General features: G+C 40.2%; 1 protein-coding gene across 3 annotated transcripts in view; it reads left to right on the forward strand.

Moving 5' to 3' along the window:
• Positions 1 to 23,612, forward strand: part of cald1a (caldesmon 1a) — a 341,833-nt gene that overhangs the window by 175,605 nt on the left and 142,616 nt on the right. The window contains exon 1 of one of the 3 annotated variants that reach the window (XM_044185607.1): positions 17,218 to 17,292. The exons of the other annotated variants lie outside the window; for them this stretch is intronic. Within the exon in view, the coding sequence (XP_044041542.1) occupies positions 17,227 to 17,292 (66 nt within the window). The 5' untranslated portion in view covers positions 17,218 to 17,226. Of the gene's footprint in view, positions 1 to 17,217; positions 17,293 to 23,612 lie in introns of those variants that run through there. 3 annotated transcript variants of the gene reach the window in all.

Consider the following 23,612-nt stretch of genomic DNA (forward strand, 5'->3'; position numbering starts at 1 on the left):
AATGAGGTAATGATTTTTAAACCATGGTGTGTTTCACCAAGTGACACACTATTGAGTACACAGACTAAAGCACCTCATATTTGTGAATTACATCTTAAAAAGAACACAAGGAATATCCCGTCAGAATGGATTCATATTTTCAACCCTGGTGAGACATGAGATTTTATTTTATTTTTTTAACTTTAGCATTTTTCCCCAAACTGATGCCTCTGTTGCATCAGTTGATTCATTATTGGTTGAGAAGACTACAAACAGAGAATCCATTAACAGGCCATTAACAGTTTAATGGCCAAAGATTAGCCAAAAGAAATAGTTAAGTTTGTGGTTAATGTGGAAAATGTGACAAAAAAACGTGACCCAATACCAAACAGCAAATTCTGTAGTTGGATAATTCATTTTAGGTTGTGATATCTCTTAAACCTGCTCGCATTTTACTGCTTCAAAGTCAGATCTTGTTTTTCTTTTGTTCTGCCAAAGAAGGTAAATATGCACTTATGTAACGTTAGTACAAGTTATGCACACCTGGACATTGCTTCATTTTATTCAAGTGTGAAACACAGTTGCTGACAGAGACATGGAAAAACACTTTAGCACGTGGGCTGTCTGTGTATTTAACCTTCTACACAGTGAATCCTGTCTTACACAAGATCCTGCAATGCTTGAAAAATAGGCTCTGAATATTTAAATTATAAAAATATTGTTCCTGAGTTTAGCCCTTTTATGTACTGTGTATTATGACAAAATGTAGCTGCAATACTAAATCATCATTTATCATTTTTAAGAATAGCCACTGATTTAAAAAATCAAAAACATCAACTTTTCCATGCTTACAAAGATCAAAACCTCCAAAGCAGCCTCCTTTCAGGATGAATAGGGCAATGATGGCACCATACCCACAGCTGATTCTGCATTTTTGCCTTCTGCACCTCTATACCATGAACCTTTACTGTATAAGTTGACCGTGGTGACTTCACACCTCATGAAGCCAGTCAAGGGTGCACTCAGTGCATCATAAAAACCCCTCCAACACAGCTTGGCAGTGTCAAGTAGGAGTCAGGATTTTTCATAGACCAAGAAAAAAACAAAAAAAAACACAGGATATCACTGCGCCGTGAAAAATATTCATCAAATTCTATGCAATGAAACATTATTTTGGGGAGGGGAGCTTCCTGTGAAAAGGCCTGAGGTGTTTACAGTGTGAGTTGTGTTCTCGCTCATTCTTGTTTATTGCAGTTTGGGGAATATTCTGAAGGCGTTTCATGGTGACATTTTGTGGTGTGTTCCGCAGAGGGAGAAAAAGGCCGCAGAGGGCAGTAGAATTTATTGACTGAATTTCACAGTTATAAATGGGTCTTTTACAAGTGACATAAAGAAAATGATCTGTTCTCTGCTGAGGCGGTGGAGATCTGTAAACTTGTTCTGTGTACTGCCAGCAGTCATGGCACTTGTATTGAATAAAGTTTCATTCAATAGACTATAACTTTGCTTTTGATAAATATTGTGCATATAATCAAAGGTGAAAGCAAAGTATTTGAAGCACCTGAATCATTTCTTGCACAGAAAAAAACTGACCTGCTACATATATTTTGTCTCCAAGCAATATGTTCACTCTCCTTAGGCACTGTATAAGCAGCGTGCTTTTTCAGTCTTGTATGTAGTTCGAGCTATGTTCACTATCATTGTCTTATGTTTTTTAAAACCTTAAGACTTCCATTCTGCACTGAAGACAGTCTGTGGGGAGATTTCCAGAAGAATAATAGTCTCTAGAGAAAAGCTGTATACAAAGAGACCACTGTCTACGCTGCACAGTGTTATTCAAACAATCCATATCCCTCACAAAACAACCCCAAGGCTTTAATGTCTTTCCTCAGACTGCTGTGATATGAAAAATACAACTGTATTGCACGCTGCCAAAATGAACGTTTTAGAAATCAAGCAATTTCATCTGGGATGGAGTTTTCAAATTTTAGTTCTCTGCAAACCTGGAAGCTTGTTTCAGCAAATAAACAACTTGCCAGTGCAGAGGTGAGACAGTCTAAACTGGCAGTATCTTTGAATGAGACAGATCACTCTTTTTTCCTTAAAGTAAAGTCAAATGATTGAAGAGAAATCAAGGGGCAGGTTGAAATATCTCAACAACTATTTGATATATTGCCATGAAATTTGTTACAGATATCCATGCTGCCCAGAGGATGAGTTGTGATGACTTTGGTGATCCCTTAACGTTTCCTCTACCGCCATCATCAGGGCAACTTTTAATGGGTCCAATACTTGGGTTTGTGACCAAATACCTTCAGAACTAATGGCATTCCCATCAGGCTCAGCTGTACTTAAGTTAAGTGCAAACAAAAAAACTAGGATGGTGAACATTTTGAACATTATACCCCCTTCACATCAGCATGTTAGCATTGTCATTGTGAGAATGTTAGCATGCTGACGTTAGCATTCAGCTCAAAGCCCCACTGTACCTGTAAGTACAGCCTCACAGAGGCTGTAGATTTAGTCTTGTTAATATACAGGCTTAATCTGAAAAGTAACTAGTACCTGCAGCTGTCAGATAGATGTAATAGAATAAAACGTCAAATGTTTCCCTCTGAAATATGGTGGAGTAGAAGTATAAAGTGGCATTAAGAGGAAATTCTCATGTAAAGTACCTCTAAATTGTACATCAGTACTTTATTTGTCTGACTGTACTTGGCAACTTTCCACCACTGAGAGAGACAAGAAAAAAAGAGTGTTGATGAACATTTTGCAGCGTTGTGTAATGAGTGAATACGCCTGTGCAAAACGATATGTAGTAAACCATGCTTCTTTCACGAATGAATAGCCTATTCAAATTCTATTAAAATTTTTGGTGCTATAAGCAGTTAGTGTTTTGTTGGATTTGCACTGAAGCTGACAGAGATCACCTGTGTGGGCAGCACTGTGACAGCTTGTATTTTCTGTTAATGAGGTTTGAGTTCTTGTCAGTGTGTTTCCTTTGTCTGTTTAACCGTTGTGACGATTGCTGTTTATGCTCTCTACCTAGGTTTTCTTTTTTTATTTTAAGCAAACCATTTTCTGTGCACCAGAGAGATTTTTTTCCTAAGACAAACCTGCCTGACGCTGGTTGTTTAGAAGAGCAAATGTAAAAGCTTGAGTCACTTCTATCTACTGAGTTATTTCAATCAGTAGCAGAAAGTAGGAAAATGGAAATCTAAATGAAAACATTGCACCACTCAGTTGCAATTTATCAATATTCTCCAGTGCTGCAGGCCTTTCAGGGTCACACAAATCATGTTCCCTTGAAGATGCCATTCTTAGCTCTGATTCCAAATCTATTTCTAGCTAATCACACCCACAACAATAGCAGTGACGTCAAACATTAGCCCTCATGGGTGCTTCTTTAAATAATAGTTAAGACTCACAGTGCAGGTTTGGGCTCACAGCATCTATCTATCTAAGACAGAACAGGCAGCTTGTGCTTTGGTTAAAGCCCCGAAGAAATGACAAACCTGAATGTCGGCAGACTCTAAAACTCAGGTCTCAGAATTCTAATTATGCTCTTTATTCTCTGGATATTTGCTTTGTGTGTGCCAAGAATAAAAGGAAAAAGAAATATAGATATATCTTGGGCCTGTTGTTATTTTTCTCCTTTCTGCATCATGCTGTGTGTGATTGAATTAAACCTAGTGCCCTTTATATACAACTGAGGGGAAATTGTATTTTCTTCCTGATAATTATACTTATGTGATGGATGATACATGAATATCCCCACAAATAATGACCCTGAATGGGTTCAAAAACAGCATGCTATGTATGATATTATGCATAATCTGTTTCATGTTGGAAATGATAAAAAATATCCTATGTCAATAAATACATTACATAATGAGATATATAGGTTAGAAAATACTGTAGGCCTATTTACTTTACCTCCCGTAGCAGTGAAACAGGAAAACATTACTTATACAATTTGCATCATGCTCATAGTACATGCAAACAGACATCTCTAATGATAAAATGGACAAATGCTTGCAGCCATTGCAGGATCCTGAGTGAGTCATTATGCCACAGTATGTGATGACCTATTTCACATTAAAAGACTGTCTGGCTGTTGTGCGGCAGGCCAATTTACTTCATAATGATGACAGAAGAAAAGAGAGTGACAGGGAGTAAAAGAATGTGAGTGAGAGACGTGTTATGTTAGCTCCACAGACCTTGTTCTTCTAAAGCAGTCAAAATGCTTCAGTTGCGCCCACACACCTCTCTAAACCTCCTACACACACGTGCACACACACACACACACTTCACAGCCTGAAGCACGATCTCAAAGCGTAATAAAAATAAATAAAAACAGCCCGGAGAGTACTTCAAGCGGTAATCAATATGCAGGAGATTTTAAAATTGAAGCAAAACAGCTTCTTCAAAAGCTCATTTATGTGGTCAATTTCTCAGCTAATTGACCGTTCGCTAAGTCCTGCCCCCCCTTACTCACAGCTATGCCTGTCAAGCTTTTTGTTCTTGCACGGCACAAATGCAGTTTACAATGATAACGGTGGGAGATTTACCATTTGAAATTCTTACCATTGATTTTGCCGGCTGAAATGACAACTGTCACTGGCAGATTTTATCAGCTGTTGCTAGCTAGCTAATTAAGCTAATGTTAGCTTCATGAGTTGGTTGAAAACGCTGTCTCCGGCTGACTTTTTAATGTTTCCAGTTGACTCCGTTTAAAACAACAATCTTTACGGGGGGTCTTTAATATGCACTTAATGACTACATACATGAAATCATGCTAAAACATTGAGGCTAAAGCTGCATGTCCCAGGCAAAAGTCAGCATGCTCACCAGTTGATACACAACATATAAGACATGGAGATAAAGAAACAGCATTGTTCTTGGACTAACTCACTCTACACTGCAATACTAGTATTATAAGTATGATGAGGAAAATACTCTGTTTGGCTGCTTAGCTTACATACTTGTTTTATATTTTCAAACTGTATGTTTTCACTGTTATAACAAGAGAAAAGGCTTTTGGGATTAAGGACTAACAAATATGTTTGGCAAATGTAAGGCTAACTTTATCTGGGTAACCAGACTGTAAACTTCCCCAAATTCAATAACATGCAGGACACAGCTGCTAACGTTAGCCAAAATCTGATATAGTAGCATCCAGGACCATCCTCCACACAGTGGGGAGGTGGTACACAGTGGATGTGCTAATTGGAAATGGGGTCTTTAGTGTTAGTCAATGATATGCTAACTCCTGCCCCTAGAAGTAATGCTATTATTTGCAGCTTGTTAGTCAGACATGCTAACGATTACAGCTTATGTTAAAGCAAATAATCACACTTTTTAATCCATTCCTTACACTTTTGATCTTGTGTTTTTGGTTTTAGAGAGGCAATAAAACAGACAACACCCTCCAAATTCTAAATGGTATCACTCTCACTACAGCCCCATGCACTCCAAAGCTGAGGTTTAGTGAACGGTCAGTTTATCTCACCTATTAAAAAATAGCTGTCTTCTGTGTTTGCTGTTGAGAAGCAAAAAAGGCGGGAACAACAACAACAAAAAAAATATATATATACAGGAGATGTATTACCAAGGGTGTACTGTAATGAATGATGGAGTCTGTGTCAGAAGGTCAGCTCGGCTGCGAGTTCATTCTGCTCAGCCTCTCTGGCAGCCCACGGTGGTTGCTCCGATGCCCTTGTCAAAAAGATCACACCTCACAAGTAACAACTTAATGCCCTACCATAGTCCCCATGTTTTGCAGTCAAAGGAGAGTTAACATTTGTATTCTTCATCATCCTCACCGCGCTGCACTTACTCCTAAGCCCTGTCTACAACGCAGCAAAGTTTACGGCATAAAAGCCAAGTTTTTGTCTTTTCACCGTGAGAGAGCTGAGGCTGAGGAATATTGCCTGAGGACGTTTCATATCCCCACAGCCCTGACTGCACACTCTCTGCTACCTTCTTTATCTCTTTTTCTTAATCACTCGTCTTTTTGCTCTCTCTCCCTTTTTTCTCTCCCACTTTGTCTCACCTGTGTCTTATCTCAATAATCTTATCTCTATAATTCTTTTAATGTCCCTCCCCTTCTTGCTTTCTGTCTCTGTGCATGCCTTTCCTTCCTTTACTCCTCGTATTTCTTTTTCTGTTTTTTCCCTCTTTGCCTGTCTTGGCGAGAGTGCAAGCAGGTCTCTCTGTGCTTTCTGGGCCTCTCCCTGTCAACCCAGCAGCATCCAGAGGAAGAGGCAGCACTGTCACTATGGACTGGCTCAGAGGAAGACGAGGCAGAGAAAGTGAAAGTTACAGAGAAAGAGGGAGGGAGGGGAAAGAGGAGGGGAAGGAAAAACATGACACGGAGGAGGTGTAGAGATGACAAGTCCCTTCATTGGGGAGTTTTGTGAAGTGAGGGAGCTGCAAAAAGGGAGAAAGAGAGAGACGGGAAGGAAGGGAGGGGGACACCAGCAGGCATGCAGGATGTTTTTTGAGGAGAAACAGCTCAAGGGATGGCACTCATGCACTTCTGCCCACAGATTGGCTGTTCTGCAAACGCTCCTTGAATAAGCTAGCCGACTGCACAGCGCAGTGGGCTGATGTTGCTCATATCCAGCTCGATGGCTGAATGCATAATTCGCTTGTTGTTTACATAAACCAAATCTTACCCGTCAGTTGAAGGGCATGCAGCTTCACTCGACATGAATTTATCGAGTCACAGAGACAAAGGCGGCTTTTACAGAACTCAGGGTTTAACCTACTTTGTTCATGGGTGAGTTCATGTGTGGTATAGCCATGTAAGGCTAATGTTATGATGCATCAAACTCAGCAAGCATACATGATCATCTTTACCTTCATTATTGACTCACAGCGCTCTGTCGTTAGTTTAACATTAATGTTTAAGCCAGCACAGTATAGAGCCTTAATAAGTCATTCACTGGATTGGATGATTGAACATTTTGCCCATTTCTTCCTACTTTTCAGTTCCCTGACCCAACATCCAATAAATACAGCACTTTCACTTCAAAGTGCAGATACAGTTATTTTGAACAATTCCACATGGAAGGTTGTAAGGCCTGTTGATCACTGCTCATGCCATTCTCTTTGATGTGCACACATTCGTTTTCTACTTAAGTTATCCCCGACTGTGGGGGGGGGGGCACTACAGAAGGCTTATGTTTGTCCCTAAGACACTGCGCAAAAAGATGAGTTTTTCCCTATTGAGACTAACAAGAATAGCTTTACCACCACTTCACCACTGCTCTTTTGATGAGACAATTTGACCTTGAGAGTTAGGGAATTGCTAAACTAGTACTTCTCTGAGTGACTACTAGGATCCACTGGGCAAAAAAACAGGTCAGTGTAAAAAGGTGGAAAAATTATGTTCTGAACAGCAAATGAATTTTTAATGTTGTTAATATTGTTCTTGCATGTGTTGCAGTTCCTTCCACCTTCCTTATCATTAAATTGACTGGAATATAAAGCTGTAGTGTTGAACCTTTTCATGAAAAGGCTGAATAAGATCCAGTAGCCACCAGAGACATCAAAACACACCTGAGCCCCTGCACACAGCTGTTGAAGGTGGAAGAAAACCTCACATCTCGCCTGGAATTGGCTTATTTACAGTATTTTTTATGAAAGTAATATATTTCATGTATTTCATTCCTGTGCATAAGGAAAGATAATTCATTAAAGATTATTATTTTGCTGTCCTTTGAATGGTGCAAAAGATCTGCTATAACATAGGCATTTAGGTCAGTATATAAAATTAGTATATCTGTGGTAAGCTATGTCAGTAAACATCACCTTATACACAGTTTATGCTAATCTACATTGTAGAGTAAAATAAAATTAACCTGCTGCTTCACACAAGAACTCATGCTTTAGCAAGTAGAACAAAGTTTGGAGAAGTAACTGGATTTAAAGGCAGGTATATCTGACAGCGCCTGCTGCTTCCACCTACTGTGATTGTTGCAACAGCAGGTTTGTTAAGGATAAGATGATTTTTTTCACTTCCCACTCTCTGGCTCACCTCTCCACCAACTCTCCACAAATACAGCATCTCAGCAAGTAGGCTACACTGAATTATGCAACCTGAATACTTGGGGACACATTGGTCAAAGCATTTTTGTGATTTCTTTTCCCCTAAAGAGATGATCACTACATCTCTCGTCCTGTTTGGTGGCGTTCTGTGCACAATATCAGGCAACAATGACTGCCCTCTCAGTGCGAGTCTTCAATGTCTCCTTGAAATGCTTCTTGTTTCTCTGTTGCCTCATTATAATCCTTTGTGTGTCCTCTGTGAATGGCTGATGATGATTATGCAAATGTTCCATCAGAGAGCAGCATGGGTAATTATCACAGCAGAGAATGAGGCATTTTGAAATTCTCTGACTGCTGAAGAGAAAACCATGGGTCTTCAGTGTGTGTGAGAGTGTATATTTATCAGTTTGGGCAAGTCAGGGGATTTGAGATTGTGTCCATGGTGATGTTTACCAAACCTGTGGAGGGTTTTGTGAGGTTTATGCATTGTGAGTTTTTTAGTTCCTCCGTAGAAACACTCCATCTGCACAGGAAGTTGAATTGTGAATTTAAAATCTTTTACTATTGTGTTGCAAAGTGTTTTATTTTATCAGAATCAGAAATACTTTATTGATCCCTGAGGGGAAACTCTTTTGCTACAGCAGCTCAAACAAGACGGAGCTACGGCAACAGGCAGCATGTACGTTGGCGCATGCGCACTATAACATATGCAAAACCCATTTTTATCCAGCTGCTTCATCCCCTGGATACATTAGAGCGTGCAGGGCCTGACCATCACTTATCTACAGGTTGTGTCCAATTTTTATTATCTGCATTCAACTGTAATTGACACCTGATGTACCCTGGCTATGGTCAACATGGAGACTGACACATGCAGAGCATCAGTATTCACTCAGGCACTAATGAGGGCAGCTAGGAGGTGCAGGGCCTCGTGATGAACAGGTGGGGTCCTGGCAGCAGACCTCAGCACGTCTCTCGGAGATGTGAAATGTCTCATTATTTGTGGAGAGGTATACACAGACAAATAGAGTTAGAGGAAAGAGAGAAAAGAGAGACCACATGGTTAAAAGCCTGTGGCTCAGGAGGAAATGGGAAAGGCGCAGACTCCCACAGAGAGCCCAGCTTTGAGAGCTTCAATACCCAGGCTGAGTGGCCCCCTGACTGGGGTGAAAGGAGGTAGACTGCCTGGGGTTAATTAACCTCTAGAGCAGCCCGAGCTGGGCTCTAAGGAACACTGGTTTTTATAGATACTGACGAGGCACAAATTGTCTCCTCAAACTGCGAGGACGCTTGCATAAAGCAGGTCATTGGGCAATGGGGCATATCAACTAAAAACGATCCTCACTTTGGCCTGGCATGTCACTTCCTCTCAGGAACACTTCCCTTAGCGGGGTGAGGTACTGGGAGAACTTTTGAAGGAACTTGCCCAGCAGCAAAAAAAGTTAGTTTACCGCAGAAATCGCATTTTCAATTGATGTAGTTTCATTGTTTGAGAGAACAAAGGCATGTCATCTCCAAGCGATCCAAACAATAGGTTGAATCTAAAATCACTACAGTCATTGAGGACAGAAACACAACATAAATCATCACCCCGAAAAGTTGCCTTGCCCCTTTCAAAAAAAAGTCCATTTGTCAGTGAAGATCAACAAACTTCCCACAGTTCTTGCAGCTGCCTGGCATGCCGCCAAATAAACCAACTGAGCAGAAAGGCAGAGGCTATGATGTGCGTATTTGCAAGGATATGACATACCCCATTCTCTTCTCTCGCATTCCTAATGTGATTAAGTCAGACCAGTTAATGTAATAATCTTGCAACAATGCACAGTATAATGCTCCAATCAATGGCAATAAAACTGCACCCCTTCCTTCCATTGGCCATGCCAAAAACACACAAGTCATCAAGTCTGTGTTTGCTCCTCCTCACCTCCTTCTCTTTCGTCCTCGAAGCATTCCGCTGCAGAAAATAAACAACAAAGACACGAGAAGGAAGAAAGAAGAATAGTTACACCATGATTCACATGAAATATAAAACAAAAGCATTTCTCTATTGTCTCTGCTTTCATGTAAAGACAGGCAGTATCTCCCCATGTCTGTCTTTCTTTCCATGTCTTCTTCCTCTCCTCCCATCACTCTGTGGGACGCCGTCAGAAAGGCAGCGAGCATGCATCAGAGGGAAATGGCAGCAGTGCATGTACAGGCCTTTGTGGATCGCAGCAGGTCTAAGGGCCATTAAAACTCATCATTAGAGGACTGTCTCAGCTGCAGTTCTTAAGGGAGGAAATGTACAGGGAGGAGGAGGAGGAAGAAGAGTAGATTGGAAAGAGCTGTTCATCTGCCCTGTCTTGCCCGAGCTTCACATGTTCCTGCTGTTTATTATTCAGCCTTCCACAATTAGTTTCTTTGTGGATGTGATGAAGAGAGAAAAAAATGAGGCAAAGATGAATAGACATTTTACTGCAAAACTAAATCAACGCCTTTTAAATAACCTTTTTAAGGGCACATTTTGTTTACTGGTGAATTTTTCTTAGTTTGAGGTGGAAATTGGGATCACTTCTCTGTTTCTGATCATTTTTATCAGTTCGGTAGAAAATATAGCTTTTTTTTTTAAGCTCACATGTCAGTAATGTCCACTGTGTCTGCCCCAAAAAATACCCTTCATTTGCACTAAACATTAAAGCAGCCTGTCTTACTCAAAACTCATATGTTCTTCTGGATTGTTATAAACATAGCTTACTTTAGATTAAAGGTATTAGATTAGACGCTAGCCATGGAAGCAATCCTGGTGATCTAATAATCAGATCTATACGGCTCTATTGCATAAAATAATTATGAAGTGGGCGGAGCTAATTTGAATGATCCAGGTTCCTGAAGTAAAAGTCCCATAAATTTTTCCCATAGACGATATTACGTGAGTCACAGATGCAATATTTTCACAGCTTGGATTCACATGAAGCTCTCCTGGTTGAATCATCGGTCCAAAAGATGAACAACTACGTTAGAAAATATCTGATTCCGCGCCCCTTGTATGGGGCAGAGTCCTTGCCGCGGCGGCCCAGGTTCGAGTCTGGCCCACGGCCCTTTGCTGCATGTTATCCCCTCTCTCCCACATTTCTTCAGCTGTAACTATCAGATAAAGGCAAAAAGCCCCAAAAATTAATCTTTAAAAAAAATAAAATATCTGATTCTGTCAATACAAAATCGAAGATACGAGCTTGTGTACATCGGGGGAGAAGTGAACTACGACTCCCAAGGTGCAGTTTGGCAAGAAATATTCAATCAGAGAGCTTAAAATTCTGATCGGCAGGCAGGTGGGATCTAAAGATTATTGTGTTGAGAAAAATGATTTTACACACTGCAGCTTAAATCAATTCAGTTTTAATTTCTGGGTCATTTTTGGATGAATTCAGCAACTATGGGGCTGCATTTGTTAATAGCATAAAATTAACCTTTACAGTCGGATGCTAGTGTCATACAGTATTTCTGTGTTAAGCAACATAGAGGACATCGTTGAAAGAAAAATAATTGAAATGGGAACACAGAATAGGAACCAGCGGCTCCTCCCACTTCGCAACTCTATATCTTTTAACCAGTTTTCAACCACAAAAGCTCAAATTGACCTTTTACTGTAGTTGATCAAAATGGTGACCATGCCATCCAAATTGTTTTATTTTAGATGGTTATTATGGATGGAGATATTGAAAATATTTCAGAAGAATAAAATATGTATGGGAAAACTTTTCCAATGAGTCAGCTTCTGTTTTTTTGAAAATTTTGGCAAAGATCTCAAGAACATTTGTAAACTTCTTTTTTTTATGTGGTGAGTCAGGATTTATTTATCAACATAAGGAATTTGTTGGTTTGACTTTCTGATTGTTGCAGGGTATCTCACCAACTATTGGATGGATTGCTTTGAAATCTGGTGCAGACATTTATGTCCCCTCAGGATTCATTGTAATAACTTTGGTGACTTTTCATCTAGCACAATCATCAGGTCAGAATGTTCATGTATCCAAAATTTCAGTTTATGACAAACTGCATGCAAATTTAATGACATTCCCATCAGCCTCAGCTGTAATTCATGTGTAGTGCTAATTAGATATATTATGAAGTTAGCATGCTAACATGCTAAATGTTAAATGTTTACATGTTAAACATTATACCTGCTAAACATTAGCATGTTAGCAAGCTGATGTTAGCATTTACCTCAAAGCACAAAGCACACCTGTGGCAAAGTACAGCCTCACAGAGTCGCTGTAGACTTAGTCTTAGATTGTATCTGTGAGTGTGGAGTGAGAAAGCCCAAACACGCTGCATCAGTTTCTCCTTCAGGTGCAGCACCTCAATAAACTCCAGGCACTGGGTACAGATGATCGTGCTGATGTTGTCAGTGTTTAGGGTCTTTCCAGGGGTTAAATGATCAGCCTCCTGCAAGGGGATACAGCAGCTTGATGCTGACAGTCTGGCTATTCAGTTTGTTCATTTCACCACAACTAAACACTTTGCTTAGTGGTTAAATTGACTATAGTTCAATTTTGTTGACCTTGTTTATAGGCCTAGTTATGATATTCTTGGTTTATACTGTGTTTGCATTGTTGGGGTACATAAAAACCCAGGTTTTCATCTACAACTCCTGCTTTGTTGCTTGGTCCCTAACAATTGGTCAGCCTGACATGCTGAACTGACCACCAAGTGGTCCCATCTAGGCCAATGGCAGTTTGGGAGAAGCATACTTTCATACAGTACATCCCAGTGAAAAAGGAGGACAAGGCACTCATGTCTCTGCTCTTCTGGAGTGGAGAGCAACGATGGTGGGTCTGCCCTTGTGCCAGCAACGCCTTTTGAAGAGGTTGCTCATCTGATGCACAATACCTCTTCAGTTCTGGAGGAACACTCTGCCACTCTGTATCACAGTGGACTCACTCAAGAGGACAGATAGTTTTTGTTGTACAGAAAAGTGGAGTGAAAAACAGGGTACCTGCAGCACTTTTAGAGGCCTGTCCTGTAAACTTATAGTGCACAGATACACAAAGACCTATGTAGATCCAGAGGGTGCAAGCCTGTGTGAAACAAAGCTGAATTCAAGTGATGGTATTGTGTTGTTTGTGGATGAAGTCACTTCTCAACCAAAGAGATTGTTTGCAGGCAGATCATTGACTGAGGTCTGTTCCATTTACCGCACCATTGGAGGAATCAGTGGGACATATTGTTAATAAGGAATAACTGGAACTAATGGTTGCCTGCTTCAGTGAACACTCATGGGTCCATGCCTGAGTGTAACATCCCATTTACGCTTATTATCCTATCCTGCTCATGTTATCAGTTAGCAACTTTATACATTTATTGTATTTACAGTATATTGTATAGAATTTGATTACATTGCTTTTTAGAGACAGCATGTGTTGGGACTCCACAGATGAATTAATTCATTTGGGTGATTTTTTGACTGAACTTTTGTTAGGAGACTGCATTCTCTTTTGTCCCACAATTCCGAGAGCCACTGAACGCAGCATTGGCCAGTCTGACCTGTGACCTGGATGTCACTAGGTCAGTAAAAAGGTCAGCAATGCTTTGTTCTCTCTCTTTTTCTCCAGCCCATGGCTGTCTCCCTCTCAGTGTGGCCTGCTCACCAGCACACACCCACCTGAACTCCACCCTCCGGGCTTCGCCATGTAATCTGCTCGGAGCAGAAAAACGCAGCAGGACCGATGTCTCCTGATCTACCAAAGTGCTGCGAAGGCCTCTTAGATCTCTGCAACAAAGTGTAGTACAAATGCACACATACAGCCTGCCAGCTAACTTCACATGCTAACAGGAGCACAAAACAAGTTAACGCTGAGCTGTTAACTCTGTAAGGACAACCACAGTGAGAGCGACCGGCTTCCTCCGACCTCTACAAGCAGACACTGCACAGCAAAAGACGCTTCCACAGCGGAACCACAATTCTTCCCAGCTTGGCTCATCTACAACAGACTGACCGCCAGCTAATAGCAGCACCAAGGCCACCTCTCACGGACGGGTAACGTAACAACTGGGTATAGCATAGAGTAACAGTGTACTTGGCTAAGCACAGGACTGTTTAGTTAATGATGTACATGTACTGATGTGTTTTTCCGAGGTTTTGTTGTTGTGAAGTGTTTATCTGTTTATAGGTTAATTTGGTAGCCACACACTAAGTTGATGTTTGTTTATGTTATGCTCCACACAGACAGTGTCTTTGCATGCTAACTAACTCCTTTTAACTTGGCACCATTATGCTAAACAGATCATACACATACACCTCTAATTTGGCCCTTAAAGACAACCACACACGGCGGAGAGTAACTTTAAAGCTCCCACTCCACATTTTACTTTGTTTCTGACCTGTGCGCGCACACACATACACACACACCCTCTGTTCTGTAGTTTAGTGTAATTAGAGTTAGTCTTCATATTGTGTGTTATCTTTAATAAATGCTTGTGTATAATTATGCTGGTTTCACAAGAGTGAGTAATTTGCGAATCCTTCATCCTACTAGCTATTGGTGGTAATTCTGGTTATAGTTATTAATTTAATTATTAATCTGAGTTCCAATTGTTTAGTGTATTTTATGAGACTCAATCAATGAATTGGCTATCATTTCTCTTCTTTAAGAAGAGTGGTGCCCCTGAGGACTTTATTCATTAGTTATTTATGATTCTTTGATAATTCTGATAGCCATAATTAATTGATCGCACCTACATAAGTGCATGCCCCCCCCCTTTAACCATTGTAAATCCCAACACATGACTAATGCATGTAATGTTGTGTATATTATTATTTTTTCATATTAAAAGCTGAATTTTTGTTGCTAACAAAATGTGAAAATTTAAATTAATAAGTTGATTGACACTAACACAGAAAAAAATATTCCAGCATTAATTTGAAAAGAACACATCATTCCTCATTAATCTTTTAACAATTTATGTTCCATTCAACTGATGCATTAAGCCTCATAAAAACAGTAATCCTGATTTCATCCATTCTATGATATATAATTAGTTTTTTGTTATGTTCTGTCAATGCATTACAGATAAAAAACAAAATGTGTCAATCATCCATATAATAAAATGCATAAATATGTGAAAATAGGAAGAGAAAACATCAGCAGTCCAGCTGGCTTCTCTGCCAATTATCGGGGCCAAAACGCTTTTTCACAACTTTTCTTTCTCTTAAATAAGCATTTATTTTTCTCTGGCCGACAATGGGAAACGGGGAGATGGTGGCTGAAACAGTGGCTGGCTAAATATGGGCCTTTCATCCGGCTTAACTCTACAAATGGACCTCATTGTCTTGAGGAATTCGATTTTCTGCCATTCGGCGTTCACGCTGTGTCCCTCTCCGGGGCCCGACTGCAGCGAGCGGGGCCCTTATCAACAGCACTCAGGGTGTGGAATTGAGGAATTGAGTTCTGCCTCGAATCAAACCATGAGAAAGAGCAAACGGGAGTGAGAAGAAGAAGAGAGAGATGTGGAGAGGAAGGGTAAAATCACCAGATGCTTCCACTCTCCCACCTAGACACAAGCCACACACACTCGCACCTCACGTGTGCACCTGTTTATGCACAACACATGCATACAGTATAATCACACATGGACACACACACTGTGTAAACCTACTGATGGCTCTCCCAGTGGGGAAGCTTTTATACGCTCTAATTTCCAGTGTTATCTTCTAGCGCTCGGAGCCAATGCCCAAATAGAGCTGTTTTTATCTACTAGATAAAGGCTGTGTTCCTTTGTATGCGTATGTGCACTTGAGTGTATGCGTATTTGGGTGTGTATGATGCTCTGTAAGGCATATCCACATTTACAGTACCACTAAAGTCCACAGTTGTTTATTGCTTACTGCGTACTGTCCTTGAGAAAGCAAAATGTATTAGAATATTTTTCATCAGTTGTAATTCAAATTTGATTTGAGTTGATGTTGAATTCAAGGCTTTAGGTAGAAAAGCATGTACTGATTTGACAGGCACAAACAGAATCCATGCAATAATAATCAAAACAATTTAAAAATTGTCCGAACCAACATAAAAAAGAAAAGTTGTCATGTCATAAAAGTTACAAATTCGAAAGTAAGTCAAAAACTTAATTATGAGAAAGTTCACTTCACAAATCAAAGTTCCAAAGTTTCTAAAAATATTATATTATTATATTTATATTTCTAAAAATATAGGGAGTAACATGTCACCAACAATGGAAGGCTCCATTCTTGGGGACCTCATGAAAAAAACATCATGAAAATTTGCTGTCAAAATTGTCTCATAAAATTTCCATCTACCCCGACACAAATGAAAGAAAGTTTAAGTTAGCCAACTCACATTAAATAGATTATCATGTGGATGTATAATATGTACCGAATTGATGTTTGGCATCAAGGCTCTGACCTCATCACTCCCCAAAAAGACAAACCCACAGGGAGTGGGGAGTGACGAAAAGTGTCCCAACTTGTGTCCCAAATCCATACTATACACTATTTCTATACAGTATATACTACATACTATTTGTCATAGTATGCTGTTTTAGCAATTCATATACAAAAAAATTAACAACCTTAACAGCTGTATACTAACAAGAAATGATACAATACGTGCAACGTCAGACATACATCAAATTGTGACTTTGGAATATCACTACCAGTTAAACTTTGCAAAAAGAAAGCAAAATGTCATTAAGATGTAATACTTTTGAATTTTTTGTTTTCCAAGATCTTTCTGGAGAATCGTATCTAACAGCACACTCAAAAATCGACCATATTTAGTTTGCATTCTGTCTGGTTTCAGAATACATCATTTGTCACTTTTCCAGTGTGAACATGCAGCAAAAGAGTGAGCAGAGCACTGACATCTTTAGTACACCGCCACGATTGCAAAGGTGCGTTGGATATGTGCTGGCATGCTTCACTTCATAAAAGCTACATTTCGCCTTGTATTTTTTTTGTTACGTTCAGTGGGGTGTTTTTAAATGACATGCAAATTAAACATGATATGCTAATTCAATTAACTGCTGTTCCTGTTAGTGCATCACACAAATAAAGATAGCACCTTTTGTGTGCTTGAGAAAGCAATGTTTACTTTCATTTTCTCATGAGCTCGACTTCACCAAAGCTCTCATTGCTGTGACGAGCCATGAAAATAGTCTTATTTTTGGCACTGCTCTCTTCTTCAGGCTGATGTCATGCATCCCATTAACCAGTTAAACAGAGAGAGAGAGAGAGAGAGAGAGAGAGAGAGCCTGTTACAGGTAAGGACAGGAGCAGACACACATATTCATACACGCACCTCTACTATCAATCTGATGTGAAGCATGGCCATTTACAGCATGGCAAGCACTGAGTCACCTTGCTAGTGAGTGGCATTCGCCAGGGCACGGTAACTAGGCCCAGTGGTGTTCTTAATCCACCGCAGGGCATCAAGCCAGTGTGTGAGGTGTCAAGGCTAAGTAACACATTGAGGTGTGACATTACCGCCGGTTGTTGGGACAATAAACCAGGGTTGCCGGGTGCTCTACGGGAGCTTTCACCCACTGAGCTCAAGTTATCTGAAATGTCTTTCCTGGGCTGCAGCTGTTAAGTGGTGCTTGGTGCGGCCAAGCTTTGCATCTCCTGTACCAGCGGGCCAAGAGGCAGAGCCGTAATTTAGAAGGTGATAGGGGCAGATAATTATTCAGTTTGAGTTGTGAGTCAGTATGTAGCAACTTTGCAGTCATTTTATTTAAAATTATGAATTTTCAATATGTTTTTGTTTAGCGTAGAATTTATTTAATCCAATAGTGTGTAGGTGAGTTATTGTTCTGTAGCTCAAGTAATATATTTTTAAAAGCTGTATTAAATCGCAGTAGGTCATATGAGGAAACAAATTAAGACTCATGTACATACAGTGTTTATATCAGGGGAAAAATGAAGTGGATTTACAGAGTTTTTAATATCAACTTTTTTTTTTATGTCTGGTCTACTGCTTTGTTGTTTTGCATACAGTGCCATGCCGCAACACATCAGTTTCCCTCTTTGATGTGTGCATGTAATAGAACAGCCACTAGTCTTATAAGTGCTTGGGGCAAACATGCATCCTTATCCCGACCACTGGGCAGTAACACACACACATGTATAGACATCTTTTTATTTTTAGCTATGGGAAGCCAAGCTTCACATGCAGCACTAGCAGTTTTACCAGAACAAATGATCATTTAGTAAGCTCGAGAGGCATCACATTGATACAGCATGTGCTACACAGAGCTTGAATTATTACGATAAAGTGTGTGTAAGTGCTTCAGGGCTATTTATGTGTGTGCTTGTGAACATATATGTAAGTGTATGATGTGATTTTGCCGATATTGACTAGTGAATAGAATAGCACAACCCTTCCATTCATGTGTATGTGTTAGAGAAGTTTCCCAGCTGACCTTGACCAGTTTTTCACCTCTATTATTGCTCCTGCCTTTTATATGTGTGAGCATGAAAGAGTACAATATGAAGTATATGTTCGTATTTGTGTGAACCCCAAGTGAATGTAGTGCATGTAAGATGGAATGGCTGCCAGTATAGCATACAAATCTCCTCCCTCTGGCCCCTACCACATACACTGGCACCTTTACAGCTATGTTTGCACCCTTTTTTATTTTAATTATTCAGGCACATCTGTTAAATCATTTTGACAAAGTTGGATGACTTGAGAGACAGATTAGAAAGAGAATTGTCAAAAAGAGGCCGAGATATCCTGACTTTTGTCCCTAATAAGGGCAAAGCTCCAAAAAAGTCTGGATCCTACACTTCCCATTATGCATCTTGATAGACTTTTTGTTAGACCCTGCCTGCCTGATCTCACATCTTTCAAACTTCAAGCTTTGTAACACAAGCTTTCTGTTGAAAACCTGTAGTCTTCGGGCCCAAACCAAACTAATCCCGATGACGTCATCAGAGATTATTTTCTTAGACTTGACAAAGCTCCTCCAAACTCATGTAAGACATTACACAACTGATTTCACTGGCTGAGTAGTTAGTTGGATATGTTAATTATTGTGTTCTGCACATACAAGTGCTCAGCCCACATGGACTTATAAAACACTAAAAATACCATTGCAGTGAAACATTTGTTAGACAAGAACATAACTTCTAACATATAACTTCTAACAAACACAGACTTTGTCTCCCCTCTCAAGCTCTACAAGTGAAAAATGCCACAAAAATTGTTCCCTTTTTAAAAACACAACTCAAGTCTTTGTAATCAGCCAACTAAAAAGAACTCATCAGAAATAGATTTTTTTTAATAAAGTTTAGCCCTTAAAGGTACCCTGTGGAGGTTTTGACCACTAGTATCTCTATGGAGCAATGTTTTTATGTGTAGGTCCACATTTTGTTTGTATCGTGCACACTCATGAAGACACCATATGCACAAGCATGCTAGCTAGTAAACATGGATGAAAACAATGCGTACTTAAAGTATTTCTGACTAAATATTAAAAATGGCTTTGCAGATGTTTTATGAAGAAGGAAATGCACTCAACATACTCAGTGATACAGAGTGTATTTTGGTATGTAATGAATTCATGTAATGAGCCATAAAACATGAAAATAACTTTGTCCTCAATCTCAAAAGCTCACAAAGCTGCTCTGATATTCCTCAATGTAATAATATTCATTTTGCAAGTGTATGCATGTGCACAAGCATGCGTGTGTGGATTGACGATCTGTGTGTGTGTGTGTGTTTGTGAATAAGGACCTATGCAAATGCATATCTGCAGGTGTGGTACAAACTCGAGAAAAGCCACCGTTCAAGGGGCCCACATGTAATTGAGGTCAGACCACTTGCTTCTCAGCCTTGTTCTCCAGTCAAGTCTCACCAATTTTTCTCTGGTCATTTCTCCAGCAAAATGTCAGTCATTAAAACCGTCCGACAACGACGGTCGCGATCCAGGCCCATTAAGATTTCGATTCCCCTTGTCCTCTGAGGACAAGATGTAATAGCTCAAAAACATCTATTTAGGCAGATGGGATTGGATTTATTAAAGGGGCGTATTTCATGAATATGACCTCATCTTATCATCAGCCAAAGCACTTTTGATTACAGGCCTTAATAAGTGAGTGTCTTCCAGAAGGGTGAGTGCCCTGTAGCTGACCTGGACCTGTTGATAAACTAGAAGACTCCATTGGAATGTGTTCATTTCATCTGCCATTTGCAAACCTTAATTAAAAACTGGTGGGAAAAGGGCACATACCTGCAGTTCCACATGCACACCCAGGGAGTGAAGGGGACCTCCGAGTATATGAAAAGTAATAAAAGCACAGTTTTCTGGCTTGGTCAATGCAGCCTCTGTGTTAGCTGCTTACAATACTCATAGGAGGGAGATAGTGCGTGAGTGTGTGTGCAGTGTGCTCCTGGGGGTTATGAATGAGTGCTGGCCACTCCTAAATGTTCTTTGATTTATTTGTGTAGGCGTGCAGTATTTTTCCTCTACATTAAATGCTGGCTCGGAGGCTAACCTTTACCTCTGAGTCGAAGCCCGGTTTGGTGAAAGGGGGAATTATTTCAGGGTCAGACGCTGTGCACATAAAAGCTCTGGTAATGCCTGGAGTTGTTGTTTACTGCATTGGGAAGAAGTAGTTGAGTTTTCCTAGGGGTCTGAAGCTTTAGGGTTCTTCCAAGCAAGAAAAATGAACTCCTCTGCATGTAACATGAGGACATGGGAGACACGTGCAACACTGATTTCATGATCACCACTCTTCCAACAAAAGAATGGTCTCTTTTGTAACTAGAAGAAAGTACATTGCAGCTTACTGAGATAACAAAGTCCACCAAATCTGCGAGCCACCCCTGTCATTCGGTCACACAAGGTTCACTTCTTGATGGAGGAGCTTTAATTCATTTGTCTTGTACAGGGCAACTCCTTGACCTTGTGGATGGAGATTAATGAAGAGCTTTAGTGGTGATGAAGGCTATCAGGCACCATGCTCCCGTGGTCTAATAGAGCAAGAGTTTTACATAGCCAATTATGTCGTTTGCATTCCGCTTGTAAGCACAGTTCTGTCAGGGGGAGCCCAGTCGGCTGTGGTATATTTGCTGTAGTAAAATATAAGGGTCATTCAGACAGAGCAGGCCAGAGTGAATAATTATTTCTTTGTTGCTCTTGTTTTACTTTCATTTCTAATTTTCGAGATGAGAAAAATTAGAGAGAATCAAGCTATTTCAACAAAAGAAAAAAAAGGAAAAGCCACCTGAAAAGCTTGTTTAAAAAAAAAGACTTTGACATGCAACCTTGTGCGTTTCTACAACCTTAAAAAAACGACAAAAAGGCCTGTGTGTGCCATTCTGCTGTTAAATGCTACTGTAAAAAGTCTACAGCCTTCACAGCCCTTTTGATCATATGGTACAAAGTGTACAAGTGCAATTGTGAGCCATTACCACTCTTTGCTGCAATTATTGTCAGCCAGGCTCTTTGGGTGCTACACTCTGCTCTGCTGTTCTGGTCCACACACAAAGTGTAATTTATTTCTTTTTTTTACTCTCCAAAAACAGGACTTTAAATTTTGATCTCTGGGCCAGTTCAACCTCACTATCTTGTCATCTGAAGAAGGGTAAAGAAAGATACACGATAGGTATAGGAGAGGCGAGAGGGTGATAGAGAAATCTACTGTAATCAATAGGTGTGTAATTGGAAGCTGTCAGTTAAATGTTTTAGTATCCCCGTTGGTAATAGCAGCTCTATCATTTTCTACACAAGATAAGGCAGTTTGGTTCAGGCTACAAGGGGCTAAAAAGTGTTCTCAGCAGGGCCCTGTGTGATGTGAGGGAGCCGTTCTCTCTTTAACCATTCAGCGTATGCATCTTTGATATTGTTCAAATGACAACACACTGTCAGGCTCACTTTTATTGATGGGAGATCTTTTCAGCCCCAGGATTCCAGACAGCAGGGAGAGAGATGAAGAATGATTTTTACACATCAGGTGTTGTAAAAACAGTACAGCTCCTTATTCTTGCATGTTTATGTTTTTTTTTTGTTTGTTTTTTTTTTTTGTCTAAGTTAAAACTAGATGAGTAAATGTTAGAGCTCACCATCATTCTCCTGGGTTGCATCTGTGGGGTTATGCTTAGCATAGCCCTTAATGGAACCTAAAGTGTTTTGGGTTGCACACAAGAGTGTCAAGAAAGGACAACGCTTTTCGCATGGCAGGAACTTAAGTTTTAGTGGCAAAGACCCATAACCATTAACTATTTTGTGGCATTTTAAAATGTCCTATTTTGCAATTAGTCTAATGGAGAATGTCCTCAGATTAAGAAGCAGGAAAAACAGGTTCCATTAAACTCTCCATAATGCATTTTATATCAGTTGCTTGTGGCATTCAGGCTCTCACATGTTTAAATCTGTCCGTGTTAATGTACTGGATGCTACTGAAATAACTCAAATAGATGGGCACTGTGTTTTAGTTGATACTGATATATTTCGTGCTGACTAATAATACTACTTAAAACAACTGAAGTGCCTTAATATGTTAAAGGTTCTTTCTTTATTGTCGCACTAGGGGAAATCTGTTATGCAGCAAGGGTTCACATAATGACAGAATACAAAAGGACAACTTATACAAAAACATCAACAATAAATCACATAACTATTGCAGGGAAATGGAAATTCATACCAAGTATATATATGCAAGAGTGCAAATGTGCCAGGGTAGTGCAAGGAATGCAGCCAGAGTGCTAATTGCAATTAAGCATATCAATAGATCCTTTTATACAGCCTGTTCAAGGCGGGAGGGCTGTAATTGTTGTTCTGCCGTTACGCCAGCAGCAGAGGTAATAACGGAGCCGAATCTGGTCATAAGGACAGGATAGGGGTGTGACGTTTTGATGACGTGTTAGTTGTGCGACCCACCACTGGGGGATTTAAAAAGCAGCTAGCACTAGTTAGCATCAAATCAATCGCACAAACACTTTGCTTGCATGAATCTGCCATTGTTCGCATCATGTTAATATACGATGCACAGCAACTTTGCTTGCGTTTGCAGGTGGCATAAATGTGCACGGCTAGCAAAAGCACATCAACACTCAGTTCACTTGCCATTATTATTGTTTAGAAAGCAGTGTCGCTGCCCGACACATATGTTTTACGTCACGCTAAATGCTGAAGCTGTTGTTACACGTCACGCCTTTTTTGCGTCCGTAACGCTGGCATGCTATCTGAAATTGCACACTGGGGCAGCATTATGCTGTCATTGTTTGGTTCAGTGTAAAAAAGCAAAGCCGGCGTAATGACGGGTCTTCTTTATGGCAGTATTGCAGGATCTCTGTGTAAAAAGGGCTAATAGCACTTGGGATGAAAGAGACTGAAAGAGACATGGAGTTCTTTAATCCCATCGAACAGGTGCCCTGAAACGGCGGCCTGAGGGAAATAGCTCATACTCCCTCTGGAGTGGATGGGATTTGCCTGTTATAAATGACCAAAGGTTTGGCCTCCCTGAGATCTTACTGGCAATTTTAACAAGACTTTCAAGTCTTTTCTTCTATTGTATGCTTTATTTTCAAGGGCTCTTTTTGGAAATTCGCTCTGATGTAGAGAGGATCGATACCACT

The sequence above is a fragment of the Siniperca chuatsi genome, linkage group LG23, assembly GCF_020085105.1.
Source record: "Siniperca chuatsi isolate FFG_IHB_CAS linkage group LG23, ASM2008510v1, whole genome shotgun sequence".
Classification (NCBI taxonomy): Eukaryota; Metazoa; Chordata; class Actinopteri; order Centrarchiformes; family Sinipercidae; genus Siniperca; species Siniperca chuatsi.